Source organism: Oncorhynchus mykiss, chromosome 15 (genome assembly GCF_057628025.1).
Source record: "Oncorhynchus mykiss isolate SJ-2025 chromosome 15, ASM5762802v1, whole genome shotgun sequence".
NCBI lineage: Eukaryota > Metazoa > Chordata > Actinopteri > Salmoniformes > Salmonidae > Oncorhynchus > Oncorhynchus mykiss.
In genome coordinates this window covers 62,206,559-62,230,378 of record NC_143036.1, presented here as the reverse complement: position 1 = coordinate 62,230,378, position 23,820 = coordinate 62,206,559, and the positions used below count along the sequence as shown (strand labels likewise).

Sequence of the window (23,820 nt, the reverse complement as noted above, 5' to 3'; positions counted from 1 at the left end):
AGGCTAAATGTCCCTACAGTTTACACAGTGGTGTAAGCGAGCTATGGACATCTGACATACTTTGTATGGTGAGGTGTCAAAATTCAAGCCATGTAGGCATGTAGTTGAAGCAAATAATCCACTTGTGGTTGTGCAAAGCTAGCACTCTTTTCCATTAACTGGAGGCCTCTGACAAATTGCTTATTTCAATATTTTGTCAATGTTATCACTGCTTTGGGACAGAGCAAACAGTACGTTTTCCATGTGGGTCAGTATGTCTAAGGTATAGGCCCGGCACTATACAGGCTGTTGCAGGAACAGGCATGTATTGTCTTGCTGACACTCGACTGGAACGCGAGACGGCTGAAATTTGGAGCGACTGGTGAAGGTGTGTGACTACTCAGCTCTGAGTTGATTGTGCTCAACTACATAAACAATGAGCATAAGTGCTCTGGGGTGGAAGCCAACAACACTTCAGCTGATCCTATAGGTTTTGGGTTCCTCGTATGATGCACAGTCATCCCTCATTGGTCAGCTCTTGCAAAAAAGGCTGGACTTTATTTTTCTATCCATTCAGGAAGTCACTTTATTTTTCCGTTCATGAGAAGGCCAAGGACAGTCAAGCAGCATTAAAAAATGAACAAGATTGACAAAGATCGAATAGAATGTCCAGGAATAATCTGATTTATTCAGAAATAGATCAACATTAGTTAAATCAGCGCTGGCTAACACTACCTGTCATTGTTGATGCGATTAGCGAGCTGAAGCGTGACTAATTAAAAGGACAAAATAAGTTTTCAACTGTCTGACAGTGTGTTAGGCTGGATGGACAGGGAGCAGTTAACTCCAACCAGAAGTTCAGGCCTGGGGCCAGCGGAGGAGAACAAGGGACGATGATCTGTCAGCTAGGGGACCTGGGCAAGAATTCCTGCCCAAATTCACTGACAAGAGCGCCGCTTGTCTGCATGCTGCGTTTCAATCGTGGGAAGGAATTAAGAGGACTCTTAAATTGACTCCTGGCACCCCAAAAAACAATCCTGCTGCACAGCTACAGCTCACCACAGTCCATCTAGTTTAGTTTTACTTTCACATTGTGCATTAAGAGTTAATGGTTGTGACAAAAATACTTCTAGCTAATCTACAGGCCTTTGCATTGAGATGGCCATCCCTTTCATCAACGACACCTTGGGTCACTATGATGTCTGGCTGCATGGAATAAACAAGCCCCATTTGAAAGGGGGATGGGTGTGGCTCTATGAGTCAAATCCCTGACTCACTGCACAAATGAATGGTCCAATGAAACAGAGATTTTTCCAATACAGAAGTGACTCAATGGGTTCAGGCTGGTCTTGGGGGGAGATGGCACCATGGCTGCAGTGTTGAGTAATGCGTTGCCCTTTAGTCCAGTCCATGTGATGCCATTACAGTGTAATACACAATGCACTGCTGTCATAATGGATCTCAATTAGTCCTTTATTCTGCTGGGCTGCTGCGCATTCAGTCTGTGGAACGGGTGGACTGTGGTACAAAAGGTGAGATGTCCACAACCTCACAGATGCATGTTTTACAAATGCACCAGCAAGGCAGGGGAACTCTATTAGTCAAGGCATTATCAACATTACTAGCCTTGCAGTAATTGGCCTGTATAAATGTTTACTGCAACTGCTACAATCGGGCCTATCGCTTACTAGAGAGAAGGGACATTTAAGGAGTAGCCTGTACTGGTTCTAGAAAAAGGCAGGGAGACTAATAGATCCTAAGTAGGACTACAAAACAGCAGCCTGGTGGAGGAACTGGACACATTCCAAGCTGCTTTTTCAAGAGAATATTGCACCTTCTACCGGGACCCTGAGAAAATAAATAGAGAAAAGCCAGTAGACCAGAAAACTGACTGATTAAGTCCCCACCACACTCCCTCCCACTCCCTCAAAGCTAGGCCTGCATATGGTCTGGTAAAACCAAAATATCCCCCCCCCCAAAAAAAATTGGCCATGGAGCAAACATGTGAATCCTCTGAGGAAAGTCACCTCTGAGGATGTGATAACACGGGACTAAAGGGAAAACCTGTTGACAAGCCAAAACTAAAATTACCCCAAGACATTGAGCAGGGAAACTGGGTGTGGGGGGGGGCACCAGAGACAGCCCTTATGGGCAGCTAGAGGGAGTGGGGGGGCAGCCCAGTCACCTGGCCGTTCGTGGAGCAACTGTCTGGGAGGCAGAGAGGGGATCTGAAGGTGGAGTCAGTCGCCCGGCCGTGGGGGAACAGTGGTGGCTCTTTAACAAGTTTAACCCCATGACCAAGATGATATCTCTTTTGGAGAGGAGACCACACGACGGGAGGTGAAAATCCCATTAAAAACAGAGGGAGTTGCACAACACTGTACCTTACTGAACACAGAGCTGCTCTAGCCATTAGTGGTAAATTCAAGAACAATTGAATGAATTAATTCCCTATGTGGCGTTCCATCGAACAGCTTGGGCAATCCACTCGTGCTGCAAACTAATTGCCAGTGTAACTGCCCATCGACACAAACAATGATGTGGTATCACTGATCAGATACAGCCAGGAGGGAGAAACGTTTGCATGTTAAAAAGGCCCGGTGGTTTGATGTCTGTCATATGACTGGTGGTAAATGCAGTGGTGTGTGGTGCTGCAGGCAGGGGTTTGTGTGTCTGTCAATAAGGGATCTTGGGAGCTGGCATGCTGACGTCCCGCTCCAAAGCCACAGACTGCATATCCATCAAGCACAGCAAATTAAGACAAAGCTGCAGTCGGCTGAAAGCTGCAGTCGGCTGAAAGCTGCAGTCGGCTGAAAGCTGCAGTCGGCTGAAAGCTGCAGTCGGCTGAAAGCTGCAGTCGGCTGAAAGCTGCAGTCGGCTGAAAGCTGCAGTCGGCTGAAAGCTGCAGTCGGCTGAAAGCTGCAGTCGGCTGAAAGCTGCAGTCGGCTGAAAGCTGCAGTCGGCTGAAAGCTGCAGTCGGCTGAAAGCTGCAGTCGGCTGAAAGCTGCAGTCGGCTGAAAGCTGCAGTCGGCTGAGACGAGCGGGGCTCCCGTGGGATAAGACCCCGCCTCCGTTATATAATTCTCTTAAGTAGCGTAGCATGCTAACGAAACAGGAGGAGAGGTCATAACTGCTGAATGAATTCTGCACATTCAGCCCTTAGGACTGGAGGAGTGTTAAAAGGGATAGGGCTCTGATAGGGCTCTCAAAAATTGTTGCCAGCAGCACAGTTAATCACCAACACTCTGGATAACATGAAAACAGCTTAACCAGCTCTGCTAGGGCAAGTAAAAGGGTGAGTGATGCGTTCTCTCATTCATGTCTGGAAGTAACTTGCAAGCTAGCTAATTTTAGCCAGTTAGCTTGACTGCCGTTGTGAGGTCAGATCTCTCAGATCAACACTACTCCTCGGCCAGAGCATCCAGTGTGTGCTCGAAACCCTCCGAGCACGAAAACAATCTGAATTTACAAACACTCAGAGCGTTCTCTGGCACACAAGTTAATTTTACGAACACACCCTTAATTCAGTCTGCATGGTCAATGCAGCACAGACTATAGGGTCCCTTAGGAAACACAGGCCATCACTTTGGTTCCTACCCTGTCAACTCCTCCCTGGCATTTTCATACGTTGTCATGTCAAACACTTCAAAATGCCCACTATTATTTATATTCTAACTATAGAATTAGAATAAATATTATATTTCCATGATTCCAACAGTTCACCCAATTGTTTTGATCTAAATCAATAGTCAAATCACAATTGCAACATTTGGTTAAAAATAAGGCCTAGTTTTTTTGCCTATATTGTGCAGCCTTACGTGGCAGTATGGACATTCTCAAATGAGTGCAGGAAATGCAGATTTAATTATTATTATTTTTTCGGTTTAAGCTGAATTGAATAGTAGAAAACAGAATGGAGAAAGAGCCATTGAAATCACTTGGAATGTATGTGTTGCCACTGTAGGATCACGCACTACTCAAAGCAAACGTAGAGCTTTAATTATTAAAAAACATACCGTCAAAAACAATTTCACCTAGTTCTACTCTTCTACACCTTACAGGAGGCGCAACCTAAGCAGAGAAGGGTGCAAACAGAGGGGGTGGGCCTGCTGTCTGACAAGCTGCAACCTAACTTCTAATTATGTCTGGTGGCTAGCATGGCTAACAACGTAAACAGCGCAAAGGTGCCCAGCCACACTTAGTGCATTTGATGAGAGGTGCATTTGGAATGGCTACTAGGTGAAGGAGAGCGCCATAATCTTCCGACAACGCAGCAGCATCATGAGAAGAGGAGCAGTTTGTCCCAGGGGCCATTAGCACGTCTGAACAAGGCCTCCCACCAGAGCGTGGGGTGGGGGGGGGGGGGGGGTGGGGGTACATTTCATCATCTCAAGAACACCGGGCAAAAAATAGAAAAAGCCTTCCATCCAGTTTAGAATCATCACAAAGAGAAACAGAGTTTAAGTGGATGGCATTAATCTCCACTATGTAACTTCTCCACCGAGGCAAAGCTGCTGGGACTGGGTCTCACTTGATTTCATAAATGCTTTATGACATGGTACACGCATGACATACCTGGACATCATGTACGTAGGCATGGTATTGGGTGTAGTAGTAAAGGGGGAATTATACTAGACCAGTGAGCTGTTGGCCATGGAGGCTGTAGTGCTATTGAACCAAGCGGAGTGCACGCCACTGGAGGCCTGCCAAGACCTGCTTCCTGATATGACCGGAGGCCACAGCGGCCTAGATGCATGTACCACGATCCATTGCGCGCACACACACACACACACACCTCTCATCCCTAAACAGTCTATTTGGAAAGGCAGTGCATAACTGCCTGGTATGTAGCAAACACAGACTGATGCTAGCAAAGTAGCAGCACTCGTGTGTCATTAAAAAGTAATCTAATTTGAAACCTTAATGAAAAACATTTCCATTATGTCGTTTTAGTCCCATTAATGATGTGCTTGGTGGACAACGTTTGGACAAAGCAGAAGTGATATGGTCAGGTCAGTGTGGGGCAGACCGAGTGAGTCAGTGCTGCGGTCCGTCAGTACCTTGTCGGTTGATCTCATTCTTCAGGAGCTCCTCCATGGCCTCCTCCTCAGCGATGTCCAGTGGTGTCTCCCCCTCACTGTTCACCACCCCCACGCTGGCTCCCTGGCCAATCAGATACCTGCACAAACACACACTTACTTAGGACAGGTAAATAGTAGTCCAAGTAGTATTAGTAACACTCAGTAGTAGTAAATTCATTCATCACTGAATCAATATGGATGGATCAAGTCTCTTATTTAACCCAGGTGAACACAGGTTCAATCAAAATGCCTAGGAAATCACGTCCATCTCAGGCCTATATAAAGCTACTGCTGTAGGCCTATGAAAGGTTTGAAGAGAAAAATGGTCCAAATTCTAGCAAAAAAACATTTACGAGGATTGGAAAATAACGCATTTACAAATTACCATAACTCTGTCAATAATTTGTTGTTCACCTGCAGGGAAACAGTCGAGTGAATATATTATGAAAACCTGTATGTCATAACCAGGGATTCCGTTACGAAAATGTGGCGCCAGACATTGGACCAGCAGCATTTAAACATTTTGGTAATTCAAGGATCAACAATGTCTTTCTTACCAAATTCTGAGTCGCACTTTGAATAATCGTCCACATTTACTTTTCCTCAGCCAACAAGACGAGTAACGAACAGCAAAATAACTAGCCTTTGTCAATCTACTAACCCCCATAGTAGAAAAAGTGACCTATTCTATTGGTCAGCGTGTATAAAAAGAAATAGCTTATTCCAAACAGACTGCGGGACAATTGTAGGATGATCTCAAACAGTCATACAAACAGTAAGTCTAGGCTACATTAAAAAAACACGTTAAAAAGCAAATGAGTGATGCAACATCAGAACATTTTGCTTACATTTTTATAAACTATTTTTTCTTCACATTATAAGCGCAGCAACACGCACAACGCATTAGGCTATGAGCAAATGTTTGTTCCATAATACAATTGCAAAAACACCATTGTCAAAAGCGCACTGCACTTTTATGAAGAGGGCATGACAACCAAGACAGCCGTGAAGAGGGCACGACAACCAAGACAGCCGTGAAGAGGGCACGACAACCAAGACAGCCGTGAAGAGGGCACGACAACCAAGACAGCCGTGAAGAGGGCACGACAACCAAGACAGCCGTGAAGAGGGCACGACAACCAAGACAGTCGTGAAGAGGGCACGACAACACCTTTTCCCAATCAAGAGCCTGAACAGATTTGGCATGGGTCCCCAGATCATCCTGACTGCATCACCGCCTGGTATGGCAACTGCTTGGGATCTGACCGTAAGGCACTACAGAGGTTAGTGCGTACAGCCCCGTACATGACTGGGGCCAAGCTTCCTGCAGTCCAGGACATATACACTAGGCGATGTCAGAGGATGGCCCCAAAAAAATTGTCAAAGACTCCAGTTACCAAAGTCATAGACTTCTCTCTGCTACTGCACGGCAAGTGGTACCGGAGCACCAAGTCTAGGTCCAAAAGGCTCCTTAACAGCTTCTACCCCCAATTTTTAAGACTGCTGAGCAATTAATCAAATTGCCACCTGGACAATTTACATGGACACCCACCCTTTTTTTTTTTTACACTGCTGCTACTCGCTGTTTATCATCTATGCAGTCATTTTACCCCTACATACATGTACAAATGACCTCAACCTGTACCCCACACACTCGGTAACAGTACCCCTGGAACCATTTCTTGAACTGCATTGTTGGTTAAGGGCTTGTCAGTAAGCATTTCACGGTAAAGTCTACAACAGCTGTATTCAGCGCATGTGACAAATAACATTTTTATTTGGTTAACAACTGTAGCTAAGCCTAACCCTTTTCCTAACCTTAACAGTTTCCTAACCTGCCATGCTAATTCACCTAACCTGCTGTGTAAACAAATCTGTCGCGAAACCATCAGTTGCATAAGGCCGGAACTGACCAATGGCAGGTTCCTGATATCAGGGAACACCCATATCAAGAAACACCCCAAATTGCAGTCTGTCATTACACCATATTCACCTGAGGGGTTTACTGTTGTATCCCTCCACTGACCTAACCACCTGAGGGGGTTCATGCTGTCCTTCTAGTACCCTGCCTCTAATCAGACAATTAGTTCACACATTCACTGCATAATTTGCCTAGTGGTTCACCCTTGTGGTCAATCACGCTCCAATTATCTTTTCCTCACGGATTTCTCGCCCTGTGCTGGCTGATTCAAGAGGCTCTTGGAACAGCAGGAGATCTTGACTCCTGCTGCTACCAATTACAGCCGTGGAGAGACGCAGACCCTTCTCATTAGAACACACCACTTGAAACCGGCGCATTCCGGTAACTTCCCTCGTAATGGAGATTCAGCGACCGCCGTTACATTTTAGAGTTCCACATTGTCTTTGAATTCACTTTCACCCCATTTTAGCTGGGTTTAACAAGGTGTGGTTGGGCCTTGTGGTTAGGAGTTCACCCTGCCATCTACTGCCAAGCGATGTGCTTTTTGAGATCGGTTGGGTTTGATAAAGATTACTTGGTTTTCGATTTTGAAATAAAAAATTGTGGGTTGAATGCTGTAACAGAATAAAACAATTACCAAAAGTCGCAAGATGGTGGTGACTGCACAATACTGCTTATTAGGGCCGGGAGATATGGTAAAAACAGCATATCATGAGATATACAGTACAAGTCAAAAGTTTGGACACCTACTCATTTCCAGGGGTTCTTTATTTTTAAATTGTAAAATAATAGCGAAAACTTCAAAACTATGAAATAACATATGCAATCATGTAGTAACAAAAAAAAGGGTTAAACAAACCCTTTGCCTTTATAAACAGCTTTGCACACTCTTGGCATTCTCTCAACAAGCTGCATGAGGTAGTCACCTGGAATGCATTTCAACTAACAGGTGTGCCATGTTAAAAGTACGTTTTTGGAATGTCCAATCAGTTGTGTTGTGGCAAGTTAGGGTACTATACAGAAGGTATTTTACCACAGGGCTAAGTCTAAACTATGGCAAGGAAAGCTCAAATGAGCAAAGAAAAAATGACAGTCCATTAGTGTAACTTCTTTGGGACTGGGGGGCAGTATTGAGTAGCTTGGATAGAAAGGTGCCCAGAGTAAACTGCCTGCTACTCAGGTCCAAAAGCTAGAATATTCATATAATTAGTAGATTTGGATGGAAAACACTGAACAGTTTGAATGATGGCTGTGAGTATAACAGAACTCATATGGCAGGCAAAAACCAGAGAGAAAAAAATCCAACCAGAAAGTGGGAAATATGTTTGTAGGTTTAAGTCTTTGCCTATCCCATACACAGTGTCTATGGGGTCATATTGCACTTCCTAAGGTTTCCACTAGATGTCAGTCTTTAGAACCTTGTTTGAGGCTTCTACTGTGAAAGGGGAGCAAAAGAGAGCTGTTTGACTGAGAGGTCTGGCAGAGTGCCATGACGCGCGCTCCCGTGAGAGGTAGCTGCGTTCCATTGCATTTCTAAAGACAAAGGAATTCTCCAGTTGGAACATAATTGAAGATTAATTGGGATAGGGGACAGCATTTTCACTTTTGGATGAATAGCGTGCCCAGAGTGAACTGCCTCCTACTCCCAGATGCTAATATATGCATATTATTATTGGATAGAAAACACTCTGAAGGTTCTAAAACTGTTTGAATGATGTCTGAGTATAACAGAACTCATATGGTAGGCGAAAACCTGAGAAAAATCCAACCAGGAAGTGGGAAATCTGAGGTTTGTAGTTTTTCAACTCAGCCACCATTGAAGATACAGGGTGATATTAGTTATGTTTCACTTCCCAAGGCTTCCACTAGATGTCAACAGTATTTAGAACCTAATTGGGGATTCAACTCTAAAGGAGGGGCTCATAAGGGCTCTTTGAGCGAGTGGTCTGACAGAGTGCCACAGCCTCGGTCTGGCGAGCTCACGTGAAAGGTAGCTACGTTCCACTTAATTTGTACAGACAAAGGAATTGTCCGGTTGGAACATTAATGAAGTTGTTAAAAACATCTAAAGATTGCTTCCATACTTAGGTTGGCATGTTTCTACGGGCTGTAATGGAACTTTTTGAACTTTTCATCCGACGCGACCTGAACGTGCTTTTGGATTTGTTTACCAAACGCCCTAACAAAAGAAGATATTTGGACATAACTGATGGACACTATCAAACAAATCAAATCATTTAAGGTGGAACTGGGATTCCTGGGAGTGCATTCTGATGAAGATCAAAGGTAAGTGCATATTTAAAATGCTATTTCTGAGTAATGTTGACTACCCAATATGGCGGGTATCTTTTTGGCTGCTTTGTTGTCAAAAGGCTGTACTTAGATTATTGCATCGTTTGCTTTCTCCGTAAAGTTTTTTTGAAATCTGACAGCGGTTGCATTAAGGAGAAGTTTAGCTAAAAGTTCCATGTATAATAGTCGTATCTTTATCAATGTTTATTATGAGTATTTCTGTAAATTGATGTGGCTCTCTGCAATATTACCGCATATTTTATAACTACTGAACGTAATGCACCAATGTAAACTCAGATTTAAAAAAAATATAAATATGAACTTTATCAAACAAAACATACATTAAGTCCTATAAGTGTCATCTGATGATCAAACGTTAGTGATTAATTTGATCTCTATTTCTGCTTTTTGTGACTCCTCCCTTTGGCTGGAAAAAATGGCTGTCATTCCACATATCGCAGAGAAGTTAACCTCAGATCGGTGACCCCCACCCCCCACATGGGACAGTTTAGCTAATGTGAGTAGCAAGAACATTTCCCAGGACAGAGACATATCTGATATGGGCAAAAAGCTTAAATAATTCTTAATCGAATTGCACTCTCCAATGTGCAGTAGCTATTACAGGGAAATAATATCATGCTATTGTTTGAGGAGAGTGCAGTTATGAACTTGAAAATGTATCAATAAACCAATTAGGCACATTTGGGCAGACATGATACATTTTGAACAGAAACACAATGGTTCATTGGAACAGTCTAAAACTTTGCACACACTGCCTCCATCTAGTGGGCCAAATCAAAATTGTGCCTAAACTGGAATACATTGTGGCCTCTTGCATTTCAAAGATGAAGAAAGAAAAAGTATTTGTATTATCTTTTACCAGATCTAGTGTGTTATTCTGCTATAATTTCACATTTCCACAAGCTTCAAAGTGTTCCATTTCAATTGGTATCAAAAATATACATATCCTTGAGCTACAGTTAGATTGGGTGTGTCATTTTAGGCATTTTAGGCAGGGGAAAAAAGGGTCAGATCATTAAGGTCAGTCAATACGGAAAATATCAAGAACTTTGAAAGTTTCTTCAATTGCAGCATATTTCCAAAGTTGTGGCAAAATAGCTTAAGGACAAGAAAGTCAAGGTATTGGAGTGGCCATCACAAATCCCTGACCTCAATCCTATAGAACATTTGTGGGCAGAACTGAAAAAGTGTGTGCCTTCAAACCTGACTCAGTTACACCAGCTCTGTCAGGAGGAAAGGGCCAAAATTCACCCAACTTATTGTGGGAAGCTTGTGGAAGGCTACCCAAAACGTTTGACCTAGGTTAAACAAGTTAAAGGCAATGCTACCAAACACTAATTTGGTGTATGTAAACTTTAACCCACTGGGAATGTGAAGAAAGAAATACTTATTCTGACATTTCACATTTTTTAAATAAAGTGGTGATCCTAACTGACCTAATACCCTGACTACACAGCTCGCATTGCAAAATACATTTAGGAATCTATGTTATTCAATTATTGCACCCACACTGCTCACAAGCATCTGGTTTGCCAAGGGCTAAAATAGAAGACATTTCTATTTCTGACGCAGATCGCGCTGCAAGTCCTGCCTCTCCCATCTCCTCATTGGTTTATAACTGTGTGTATGCATGCATGTATGTATTCGAGGTTGACCGATTAGGGCCGATTTCAAGTTCTAATCACAATCAGTAATTAGCATTTTTGGACACCGATTAAGGCCGATTACATTGCACATTGCAACAGGCTGACCGCCTGTTACGCGAGTGCAGCAAGGAGCCAAGGTTAGTTGCTAGCTAGCATTAAACTTATCTTATAAATAAATGATCCATCTTAACATAATCACCTGTTAAACTAGTAATATCAACAGTGTTGTTATCTAGCTTGTCCTGTGTTGCCTGTTAAATTATCATTGAATCACGGGGGATGATTTAACCTTTGCGTGTAGGGGGCAGTATTTTCGTTTTTGGCTTAAAAAACGTACCCATTTGAAACTGCCTTTTTCTCAGCCCCAGAAACTAGAATAAGCATATCATTGTCAGATTAGGATAGAAAACACTCTAAAAGTTTCCAAAACTGTAAAAATATTGTCTGAGTATAACAGAACTGATATTGCAGGCGAAAGCCTGAGGAAAATCCAATCAGGAAGTGCCTCTTATTTTGAAACCTCTGGTCCTATGCAAGCCTATCCTCCATTTAAAGGGATATCAACCAGATTCCTTTTTCTATGGCTTCCCTAAGGTGTCAGTCTGTAGAAAGTTTCAGGCTTTTATTTTGAAAAATGAGCGTGAAGGATCACATTTGCGCAACTGAGTAACGCCGCCATTGTTCCTCCCGCTGTTTTTGGAAAAACCTACACTCGGTTGATATATTATCGAATATATATTTTAAAAACATCATGAGGAATGATTATAAAAAACGTTTGACATGTTTCTGTGGACATTATGGATATTATTTGGAATATATGTCTGCGCTGTCGAATAAATCCTGTGGATTTCTGAACATAACGTGACAAACAAACATCGGTATTTTGGGTATAAAAATAATCTTTATGGAACAAAAGGAACATTTGTGTAACTGGGAGTCTCGTGAGTGATAATATCCAGAGATCAAAGGTAAACGATTAATTTGATTGCTTTTCTGATTTGTGACCAAGCTTCCTGATGCTAAGTGTACATGATGTTATGCTATCAATAAACTTAAAATCAATACACAGAAGAAGTCTATATTTTTACACCTACATATTTAGTTAAGAAATTCATGTTAGCAGGAAATATTAACTAGGGAAATTGTGTCACATCTCTTGCGTTCATTGCACGCAGAGTCAGGGTATATGCAACAATTTGGGCCGCCTGGCTCGTTGCGAACTAATTTGCCAGAATTTTACATAATTTTTTACATTATGACATAACATTGAAGGTTGTGCAATGTAACAGCAATATTTAGATTTAGGGATGCCGGAACGGTTCCGTATTTCACTGAAAGAATTAACGTTTTGTTTTCGATTTGACCATATTAATGACCTAAGGCTCGTATTTGTGTGTTATATTAAGTCTACGATTTGATAGAGCAGTCTGACTGAGCGGTGGTAGGCAGCAGCAGGCTCGTAAGATTTCATTCAAACAGCACTTTCCTGCGTATGCCAGCAGTTCTTCTTAATGCTTCAAGCATTGCGCTGTTTGACTTCAAGCATATCAACTCCCGAGATTAGGCTGGCAATACTAAAGTACCTATTAGAACATCCAATAGTCAAAGGTATAGGAAATACAAAATGGTAGAGCGAGAAATAGTCCTATAATAACTACAACCTAAAACTTCTTACCTGGGAATATTGAAGACTCATGTTAAAAGGAACCACCAGATTTCATATGTTCTGAGCAAGGAACTTAAACGTTAGCTTTTTGACATTGCACTTTTACTTTCTTCACTTTATTTTTGCATTATTTAAACCAAATGGAACAGGTTTCATTATTTATTTGAGACCAAATTGATTTTATTGATGTATTATATTAAGTTAAAATAAGTGTTCATTGTTCATTCAGTATTGTTGTAATTGTTTTTGGTCCTCCAATAAAATCGGTATACGGCACTGAAAAATCATAATCGGTCGACCTCTAGTATGTATGCATGTACAAAAAAATATTTTAAAAATTATGAGATATCTAGGCATAGGTTATCGGTGTACTGTTGGAATCATGGAAATATAATGATTGTAATTCAACAGTTGGAATATAGTGGGCAGCACTTTGAATGCATTGTTGTTTGACATAAATGAATAAGCCAGGGATAAGCCAGTGTAAGGAAAGGAACCAAAGTGTTGGTCAGTGTTTCCCAGGGGTCCCAATATGAAGTTATGTTCCCCTTTATGTAGCTAGCTAGCTAACAAATTCATACTTCACCTAGTCCTCTGATTTAGTAGATACCATTACACAAACATGCAGATCTATGCCTACACCAGCACTGGTTTCAGGATGTAATTAGCCATTAGGTTTGCTCCAACTCCGATTACATTTAGCTAGCCAGCTAACCACCAGTTCGCATTAGCTCCAAAGTAAGCAGCAAGTGAAGTGCTCATGACTACACAGCCAAGCAACACCAACAACTGCTCTCCTTGAGTGACAGGGGGCAGGGCGTGGGAAGCGGAATGCAGGAGCGTCGAATTGCAAGTAGCAAACGGAGTGAACTATAAAAATTGACATTACGGACATGCTGGTGTTGTGCCTCACATTCAACAAACCAAAACATTGAAATACTGTTATAGAGGGTGAAGTAAAAATCCATATCGGTCTGTGCATTAATAGCGGTATACTGCCCAGCCCAACTGCTTATTACGTATAAAATAATTTATTTACATTATTTTAATAAAAAAATGTCTTCTCTATATTACATTTGATGACCAATTTCATTCCAAGTCCTCATCTCTATAGAGCTGCTGCCTATGCGGTCTGTAAAATTCCTAAAAATGTTATTGTCAAAGTAAATAAAGCCTACTTTTATGACTCCTGAATACCAACTATCACATAGATCATGTATTTTCAGATAGATATACCACGAAGCAACCCTCTCGATCAGTGTTCTCGTCTCTTCTCTCGGTCTACCCCACACAGACGGTCTGTACTAAAGACTGGACAAGTAGTCTCGCAATGGATTATAGTCATTGCCATGTTTCCTGCGCTAAACTATGTATACTATTGGCCTGTTGGAAACTGCAACTCCCTACTATAATCACAGTTTTCAACACTGCGTATTGAGCTCACAGAAAAACTAAATGGAATCCAATTCAATGAGTTTTTTTTTTTTTTTAATAACAGAAGTGTTGGTTAATTGCTCAGAACTACTGCCATCGGATGGTTGTTGGTTCGACACTAAAGGGCTTGGCGTAAAAGGCTGCCATTGCCTTTCCGGCTCTGTAGGCCTCATTATGGGAATGACGGGGACAGTGTTGTGGGCTGAAATGGCACTGCTATGTGCTCCTACCACCCACATCAGGTCCCAGAGTCGCCCAAGACCAGAGCACTCCATTAGTCATCCATATCAGACAAGGCCCTGCACATTTCTCCTTCATTCCTCACTGCATTGTGTGAAAGTAAAGAGAGCCCTTGTCTTCAACAGCCCAGTCCTGAGATGGAGAAAAATGGAGCAATAAGGTAGACTACCCACTGTATGAAAATGATTTAACTGAACATTCAACAGCTTTTTTACTTATTTTTACTAAATAATTTGCCGTAGGGGTGAGAGGGAAGTCTGAAGGATAGAACTTTCTGGAAATATGTATAAGGCGGCTCTTGGAATTACAACAACCAATTGCAGCTCATGAAACACCATAAAAAGGAATTTGTCAATCAATAACATTGGTAACGTAGTATGATAATTCTACTCCAACTTGGGCAGCAAGACTGCACAGGGTGCGATTGTGGGATAACAACGCTCATGCCAGGCTCCTGTAATATAATACAGATAAGTAAAACAGGTCACTGCACAATGAGTGCAAGTGAGATCCTCAGCCGGTTTAAAATATCTACTGATAATATCTCCCTACTTGCCGGCCCGGTTTCTGATCCCTTTAAACAGCCTTCTTACCTCAAAAGGACAATGAAAGAAAGGTTCGGAAAACAACTGGAGTAATGTCTGATGCCGGAGGTTAACCCCGATTTCTCTAGATTGATTACATCACAAGGAACTTGTGCGAGGTTGTTGGGGCCATCAGACAGGCGGTTGCCCCAATCAACATGTAATCATGCACCTTGGAGAAACACGAACCATTTAAAAACAGTGACCCCTGACAAGTTTAGGCTGTCTAGTCCATAAGTAGCAGCTATTAGGATTGAATTGATTAGCAATGCATTTCAAAGTCTAAGATGATTGAATAGAAAAACATTAACTGATGACCTAACCGGACTAGTGATTTACAACAAAATGTGTCTGGGCAGGGTAATGCATGTTCTCCAAATGAAAAGGCATTCGCACAATTACGTGTTCAACCAGCCATAAACCTCAGGGAATAGCCTTGTAACACTTGGCAATGCAAAATAAACACTTGTTCAATTGAGAAGAGAAAAAAAAAAAAAAACCTGACCATTGATGTGCCTGTGAGTCAGCCTCCATTGATAAAAATGGGTTTTGCTCAAGGTGAATTGCCTGGCTAGCCAGCCATGTCGCACCAGCCAAAATTACATTTGTTCTCCACGATTAATGTATACGATCATGTATGTAGCGATCAGAGCAGCAGAATTTAATTCAGGGTGAGTCGTCAGGCAACATTGTGAAAGGGCTGGTACATAATGGGGTTATTCCAATGCACTAATGCGTGTGCGTGTGGGCCCTAGAGACTAGCCATTCCCTAGAGGTCCATAAGAGCCTCCAGCCGGACCCTCGCCACGTCAGCCATGACACCTCCATCCCAGCAGCTGTACTTACTCTGCTATGTCCATGTATCCACAAGAGGCTGCGGCGTGGAGGGGGATCCAGCCCTCATTGTCGGGCTGGTTGATGGCAGCCCCATGCTCCACCAGGAAGGTTACCATGTCCACGTTGTCATCTATGCACGCCTGAAGGGAGGGAGAGAGAAATAGAAAGTACGTTAGTGTTACATGTTGGACTTTTCTAAGAAACTTCAGTGACGACCCCCGAAAGGAGAAAATTCACAAGCCTTCAGAGACATGCAGTGATGCCTTCCTCAGTGTCAAGAACCAGCAAGCAGAACCTGTGTGTGGTGTGCACACACCCCCGGTTGACCCCGCCGACAGGGAGTGGGTGGTGTCAGTAGGGGCTACCTACCTCACCGTTTGAAAAGAGGCGCCTCACTTCTTCAGAAATTGTTGGGGTATGTTGGCAGGGTTACCAATGGCCAAAATGTCAGGACATAGCCGAGGTGTTTGGAATACCTCAGGGCGTCCTACTGCTGTTGGGATGAGGGGAAATTGGGCGTTCTCCGACAACTCATATGCAAATTCTTTGACTTTTCACTCCCTCTTTTAGGCTGTCCCATTCAAAGGCTGTACCTATGGATTTGTGCCGCTCTAGACAACATGACCGATGTTTCACTCCAGTCAAAATGTGGTTCAACAGAAAAGTCCATTGAGCTACCCAAAACACACTCGCCATTATACCCTCGACTCAGTAGTATTTAGTCCCAGGAATAAGCTAATCCGTTGCATTCTAGGAACAAGAAACCGGTAAGTCAGAAATTCTAAGGAGTCTTCTTTTCCCTCAAATATGCATGCCAGGACTTGATACAGGCAAGGAGCACAAACCTGAGAAGGGAAAAATATTAGGCCTAAGCAACGAAACTACAAAATGGCTGTAAAGACTAATCTGCTAATTTTAGGTTGCATCCAAAAACAAACCGTAACAATACAATAAAATGACATGTGGGAGTGAGCCAGCAACTGTGTGTGTGCATACTAGCTGGGGGCGTTCCCTGCCGAGGCTGAGAGGTCAAAGGGATGACAAAGGCCAACTATCTGTAGAAGAGAGAGAGAAAGGAGAGTGAGAGCGCCGTAGGGAGTTGACTCTGTTCAGAGGACGAGGGGCTGCTGGGACAGATTTAGAGACCTCAGTGACGACCTAGGGGTTAAAATGTCACCCGCTTCAAAGCCAGCCAGACAACAAGGTGACTGTCAACAAAGAAACAAGGCCAGGCTGGGCAAAACATTGTACACAGGAACGACGGGAATAAAGCTGGACAAAATTAGTGAAACAACCTTTCACTTTTGACGGCAAGTTTCAGATCTTAGTTATTACAGTAAGTGGATTTCACAAAACCAGGACTGCCCGAAAGGCCCCCCCTACCCTCATTCGACTGAATGCACTACTGTTAAATGTCATTCTGGGATTCCTTTACGGACCCAGGACATGGAATTGAATTCCCTTCTTTGCGTTCCATAACCTTGATCTCTAGATAACTTTCTGACCTTGAGGGCTCCCCCGTTCTAAAGCCTGTAAAGATTCCCACTCTGTGAGCTGCTATGATGCCTCAAAAGCGACGAGGGGGGAAAACGCACACCGGACTCACGTTTGGGTCACGGCTCTATCTGGCTGGAATCCTTGTCCAAATTTGGGCCGTTTACAGAATCGTACATGGCCAGGGCTGGAGAAGAGTCTGCGTGGGCCTCGCTGCTCTTTTCTGGGACTGTGTGTGTGTGTGTGTAATTTACTATCCTCATGGATACCCGATATCCTCAAAGTCCCCGCAAGGATAGTAAAACAAGGAAAATGCTCCCTCATGGGGACATGGGTGCGTGTGGAGGCCGTAGGATGTAAAGCTGTTCAGGCAGCTGCTTGGAAGAATGTATCCAGGTGCGTATCCACCTTTAACTCACTGGCTGGCTGGGCTCCTCTGACTTTGCTGCAGGGCAGACAGACGGCACTCCACTGAGCGCAACCCACACAGCTGCTCACAACCACACTCCAGCTGAGTGACAAGATGACGCTAGGCCCGTCTGTCTGTCAAGAGTTCAGTCACCATCCCTTAGATTCATTGTGGTCATTCTTGATAAGAGACTGTCTGCTAAATGCTGAAACCAAAATAATGTAGCTAACTGTAGACGGTATTCAAACAGCTAGACCGTTGTTCTGCACCGTCTGAAGTCTCATATCTGCAGGTGACTGATACTATAGGTAACTAAGGTAGTAGCGATTTAGGTCAGTCGATTTGTATACAAATCTGCTACCATGCCCCTTAAGGAGAAGTCACTCAGTTCCTGATGCTCCCCTCTGCGTCATCCCCTACAGAGGCCCAGCCCACCGGCTACAGGAGCCCAACAATGGTAATCCCTTAATGGCTGTAATTGTTTGTAGCTGACAGGTGCCAGAGTTACTGCCAACATCCCAGGGACGAGTAGCATGGCAGCCAGGGGGACAGGACGAGGAGGACAAATTAAAGGAGAAGATGGCAAGTCTCATCCTTTGCTAACAGTCCTTTGGCAGAGCTGTGGGGAAAGTGGCATACCTGGCTGCCCCACTCGGTTACCGCTCAGAGACAGAGTGGGGCAGCCAGGCATCGCTCAGTGGCCTGCGAGAGACACCCACTGACGCAGGAGGGACACTGCCACTGTTTAAAGTTAGGGGGGGGGGGGGGGGCATTCCTTGACCAATAGAGGAGCTGCTGAGAAATGCAACGGGAGCAATACCGGGAATGGGTTGTACCATCTTTTTACTGACGGGGGATTTCAGTAGTGTTTCGGTGGTTAAAGCCAAACAAGGCAGACAAAGCCATCTCTATTTGAATGCTAAACACACTATGGGGAGAGAGGGAGCTAATCTGACTATTAAATGTAGGTAATAACAGGAGACATTGTGAGTAAAGCCCGCCTCACACCACGAATGACGCCTGACAGACAGGCCTGTTCTGCACACAGACAATCCTAGGGGAAACTTTTGTCAGCAGTGTCAAGGGTAACACTTAATTTATTGAATATAGGGGAAACACTACAGACATGTACTGACTCGCACTCCATAGGAAACATACACGTTACCATGCAAACCTGTTTGACCAGTGTTCTAGCTAGAGAGCAGGCCTTGTCAGCAGTCTGCATAACACAGACGGGGCAGGAAGGAGAGGGCAATGCGGTGTCTCGAACTCGCAAAATAAATGTAGCATCATCATGACTCGCAGTTCAAGTCCAGTGTTCCTCAACCACACAGAGCGATGTCGTCGATAGTAATACTGAAGAGGGTTGTGCTAACAGACATAACATGAAAACAGCAGCTGAGTATAGCAGAGGGGCTATTTCTCCATTTCCCTTCCAGCAGGTTCTTAAAACCAATGAGTCCCACTAATGCCAGTGCGTTTTGGACTTCAAACCCCTTTTAAAATATTCCTGGGCTGTACCATCGGATTCATCTATTTATTCTGAATCTAAAGACACCAACCATTCGTCTGTGTGATTAACGGTGTTTATGAGACAATAGCCGATCCCGAAAAGCCCCAGGGCCAGGTCTTAAGTCTAGAGTCTGAACGGTTTGCGCTACAAACTATATCAAACAAGCACGCACATGTAACATGTTCTGCTTCATGACGCTCACAAGCTACACAAGTCATTGGAAGGTAAGGGGTTCTTCTACATAGGAAATCCCACGACAGTGTCTTTAGCTCACATAGTTGCTGTCAAACTCAAAAAAAGTTGTCACTGACTAGTTGGACATTCATTTCCTACTAAGCAAACAATATAAATACATTTCTCAGATTTGCTTTGGCGACCTTATATATTTTGACATTTGTCACTAAAACTCGTGAACGCACCAGGTTGTGTCAAATTGTTTTACAATGGTTTACATTATGAGTCTAACTGGATCACCACTAGCCCTGAAACCAGATGAAGTCCAAAGTCAGGGCCACAGGCCAATATATGCGCGAGTGATATGTAAAGCACCTCCATAGCAGGTGCCTTAGCCAGCAGGTAAGGTGGCCTTTCTGGGAATGCCCTTCTCTAACGGTCTAACGGAGGAAGAGAGGGGTTCTGGGAAGTAAACACTGACAGCGCTTTTTTTTTTTTTTTTTTTTTTTTTTTTCTCAAATTGTAATAGTTCCCCTAATTTCAGTTTGTGACAAAGCAAGCTAGTGTAGAGAAATATTGTATTTCCAGCCATTTGAAGCAAAGAAATAGCACAAAGAACAGATCTACTGCTTCTTAGACTTGCTTTCAAATGAGAGCGACAGATATAACTTTTCACACATTTCTATGTGAATTTGGTCAGTGTGTCCAAAGGTTACATTTCGCAGCTTTAAAATGTACGTGCCTCTCCATCTGAAAAACAGTCTGTTTATCCATTAAAAATGGTCCGACCAGGGAGAATGGCAAAGTAGTTGTCATCTCGTGACACCCACCACCCAAAGCCAGGTAATGATGCTATTTTTGTGTTACTGACCAATTAGCAAGAGATCCTAGCGGACTGTTTAATTAAGTTGAAGTAAATCGAGATGTAATCATCCTTACCAGTTGCAATATTGTTTTTTACATTTCTATGAAACACACAGCTCTGTAACATTCTTAGGAATCTCTACATTTACTTTTTCCCCAAAGGTGGCTACTGGAATAATTTATAATAGTGGATCAATTCTTACCAGGCCTGCTTGTGATTTGAGAAACTGTGGGAATTTACCACAGGTGTAACTAGTATGTACTCAATCTCAGTGCTGCTAAGAGACAGAACACTCAACATCTTATTTTCACTGGAGGGTACTTTCAACACTAACACACAGGACTGTTGTAACCGATGCTCTTTTCAAACACTGAAAAGTACTCCTAAATCAAACCTGTGCGTGTTTATTGGGTGTGTGTACTTTCGATTACCCATTCCCATCAGTGGAGCGTCAGCCGGCATGTGCCAGGAAGTGACTGTGAGTGCACACTTCACAAAAGAGCACCGAGGGTAGGAGGTAGAGGTTGTCTCTTGTAGTCTGAGAGCAGAGCCTAAACACCCCAGTGAAACCTGACCCATACAAAAACACACTGGGTTCACGCTGTAAACCACAATGTTAGCACAGCCAAATGCCTCCACATCATGGCCCTGCTAGCTAGCTGTCCATGTGATGACTGCAGGAAATCATATCCACGGGCATCAGTGAGCGAATGCTCTGCATCTGTCCTGGCCTTGTCAAACGTTGTTTAAATGGAGAAGACAGTTGGAAGTAAAGAGGGAACTAACCAGTAGAACATTTATAAGACACACACGACAGAATCAAAACCTCGTCTGCTGGAAGAGACGCTTGGAGGTAGCCTCCATGCTGACTGTGTTCACAAGCTCAGGCTACAAGGAGCGACTGTCCCCCGGCAGTAGAGACTTTCTCCAACCGCAAGGCAAGTGAAGCAGTGCCCTATGCGCCTCACACATTCTCTTCAATTTAGGGCACCCATATGGGGCAGATTACAGGGCACTATCTATAGATTAACTTAATGAACCCACCCTGAGCAGCAGGGATACATATGGAAACATTAAGAGCAGAAAGAATAGTGTCCATATGCACCAGCCTAATGCTAAAATAATAGAAGATTTCAAGAGCCCTGGCTAGCGGGTAGAGATGGGCAAAGCCGTTCTCAGAGCACGACCAAAAAGGAACCAATGACGTGCCCCGGCCCCCGCCCCAAGAGAGCCCAAAACCAGAAGACGAGAGTGCAGTCTTGTCGGGCCTTTGTAAGAAACATAAATAAAAAGGGAAAATAGTTCATTTAAAGCACACTGGGGTTGCTCAGAGAGCCCCCGGAGGCAGCGCACGGACCAGACCTCGCAAGTACAAGATCAACAGCTAATCTTGAGAACAGGGGGAGAGAAGGGTTCCTTCTCTTTTTGGACGTTCCGAGTTTTCGTTCCCCCCACCACTGTTCTCATGACTGGTTATGGTCAAAGGACAGAGACACTGTTCTCTGCTGCTAGACCTCTCAGCAAAGGTACCAGTACTCATCTCCAGAATCGCTGAGTATATTATTGGACAGGTTGAAAGCATAGGTCACCATGAACCATAATAGGTTAGCTTAAACGGGTACAACAAACAGAAAGGTGACAGCCTACATTAAAAGAACGGAAACTTCAGGGTGGCTATCCTTGTAGCCATTTCTGTGGAGGAACCCCACCACCCCTCAAAAAAGACAACGTCTTGCTAATGGCGTGTGTCATCCATATAACCAGTCTTGAGGCCGACACTGCAAAGTCTTCTGACAAATAATGCAATATGACCACAACGCATTTTAGGTATTATTTTACTGTCCAATCAAAGGGAACATTAAAGACTTCCACCTGATTAAAATATGTTAAACCATTATGCTCCAACCAAGAGTATTTCGCCAAAAAGAGTATCCTAGCCCATGTATACAGGTTCTCCTATCTATTAGAATGAAGTCACACAATAGAAAAACATTCATACAACCTAATGAACCTGTGACAGCTTCCAAACCCCATCTCCCACCCATAGTACAGTTCAGAAAAAGGACAGAGGGCTTTTTCCATACTTTAAAAGGCACTGTACTTCCTACTGATACAGTTGGGGGTCATTGTGCAGAGCGCTCCAAGCTAACTTTAGCAGCACTCCACATCAAGGAGAAGACACTTGAGGACCCCTCCCACCACTTCCTCTGGCAGGGCCCTCCGATGGCAAACAGACTCTGGAACAGTTGTAAGACGATAGATCCCAGATTCACACAACCAGTAGGCCTAGACAACATAAAGAAAAAGAGTTAAAGCAACAAGTCTGATGCAACAGATCAGAACGTTTAGATTCAAAATGTTGATCAACTTATTTCTTTACATTATAGGAGCAGCAATGTACACAATTCAGTAGGCTACACGTGAATGTTTGTTCCATAACGGAATTAGCAGGAAACACTTGTCACAAGGGCACTGCACATGCAAGCGGTTTCACGTGACAGATGAAAATATCCGTTAGAAATTTAGAAAGAGAAGTAATAGGTTACTTTGAAGCAAGGTAAGACGCATAATCATAATATGTATTAAATAACATTCAGGTTTAAAACAATTTGGTATACGTTTTCAAAATGCATACGGCCTCCAGCTCACTGCAAAGCAGTGTGTGACGTTCTGATGAAGCCCGTCTTCTGTTGCCGTTTGACGCCACGTTCAAAACTGGGAACTATGAAATCCGACTTCAGTGCCGGGGGGGGGGGAGATAAAATAGCAGGGACTAGGAAAAATCATTTTGTAAGAATACCCAAGTCGGAATCTCCGGCCTCTGGATGCATGTAACAATTCCACGAAATAATGCAAATTAACCTAGAGACTGATAAGCATGACATATTAAATATTTTTACAGACTGGTATTTCCATCAATGAATAGACTAAAAATAATTATTTTGCAATGGGACTCCTCACAGACAATTGGCCAACAAATGTTATTTATCGGCTTTAAGTTATTTTAAATAAATCAGACAAAGGCCGGCTATTCCCAGCTAACGGAAACCCTGGTATCAACCCACCAAGCAGACAGGTCTACAACTGGTCATTCCAACCACTAGTAGCCATGGCTAGGACCCTGGGTATTTCCCGACAACATGACTTGTACCAGTGTGGCTCAGTTGGTAGAGCATTGCACTTGCAACGCTAGGGTTGTGGGTTCACTACTGTAAGTCGCTATGGATAAGAGAATCTGCTAAATGACTAAAGCAAATGTAACGTTACCAGGATCATATCAGGGCCCTAACTGTAGGTTATATTGTGGGTTCCTGATCAGGAAACATATAGAGCCCTAGGTATGGGTGTTGGCACATCCAGTGCTGGTTTTAGAAACTTTTGTTTTTGCACAGGAATGAAAATAAACAAAACACTGAGTGCCATGAATGGAGAACAGTGTGGTGACTGAGCAGCTGTTTAAACCCATAACGACAGAGCGAGGCCTGAGTCCCTCTCCAGGTGGGAACAAAGCCCCAGCACAGCCACCAAGCACTTTGAGCTCTTTGAAAACATGACATCAAATGACAGCATTATCAGTCACAATATCAACACCATAAAAAAATATAACGGTTGTATTTTTTTCTGTAGCAACTATCACCATTCTATCATTTTGTCAACCGTCTAC

At 43.4% G+C, this 23,820-nt stretch overlaps 1 protein-coding gene across 44 annotated transcripts in view; it reads right to left on the bottom strand.

The window, feature by feature from the left end:
- Positions 1–23,820, bottom strand: part of LOC110490454 (protein phosphatase 1 regulatory subunit 12A) — a 77,052-nt gene that overhangs the window by 35,687 nt on the left and 17,545 nt on the right. For all 44 annotated transcript variants that reach the window (XM_090200702.1, XM_090200665.1, XM_090200660.1 and 41 more), the window contains exons 2-3: positions 15,711–15,841; positions 5,040–5,158 (exon numbers count right to left, since the gene is read on the bottom strand). In XM_090200702.1, the coding sequence (XP_090056828.1) occupies positions 5,040–5,158; positions 15,711–15,841 (250 nt within the window). The remainder of the gene's footprint in view (positions 1–5,039; positions 5,159–15,710; positions 15,842–23,820) is intronic.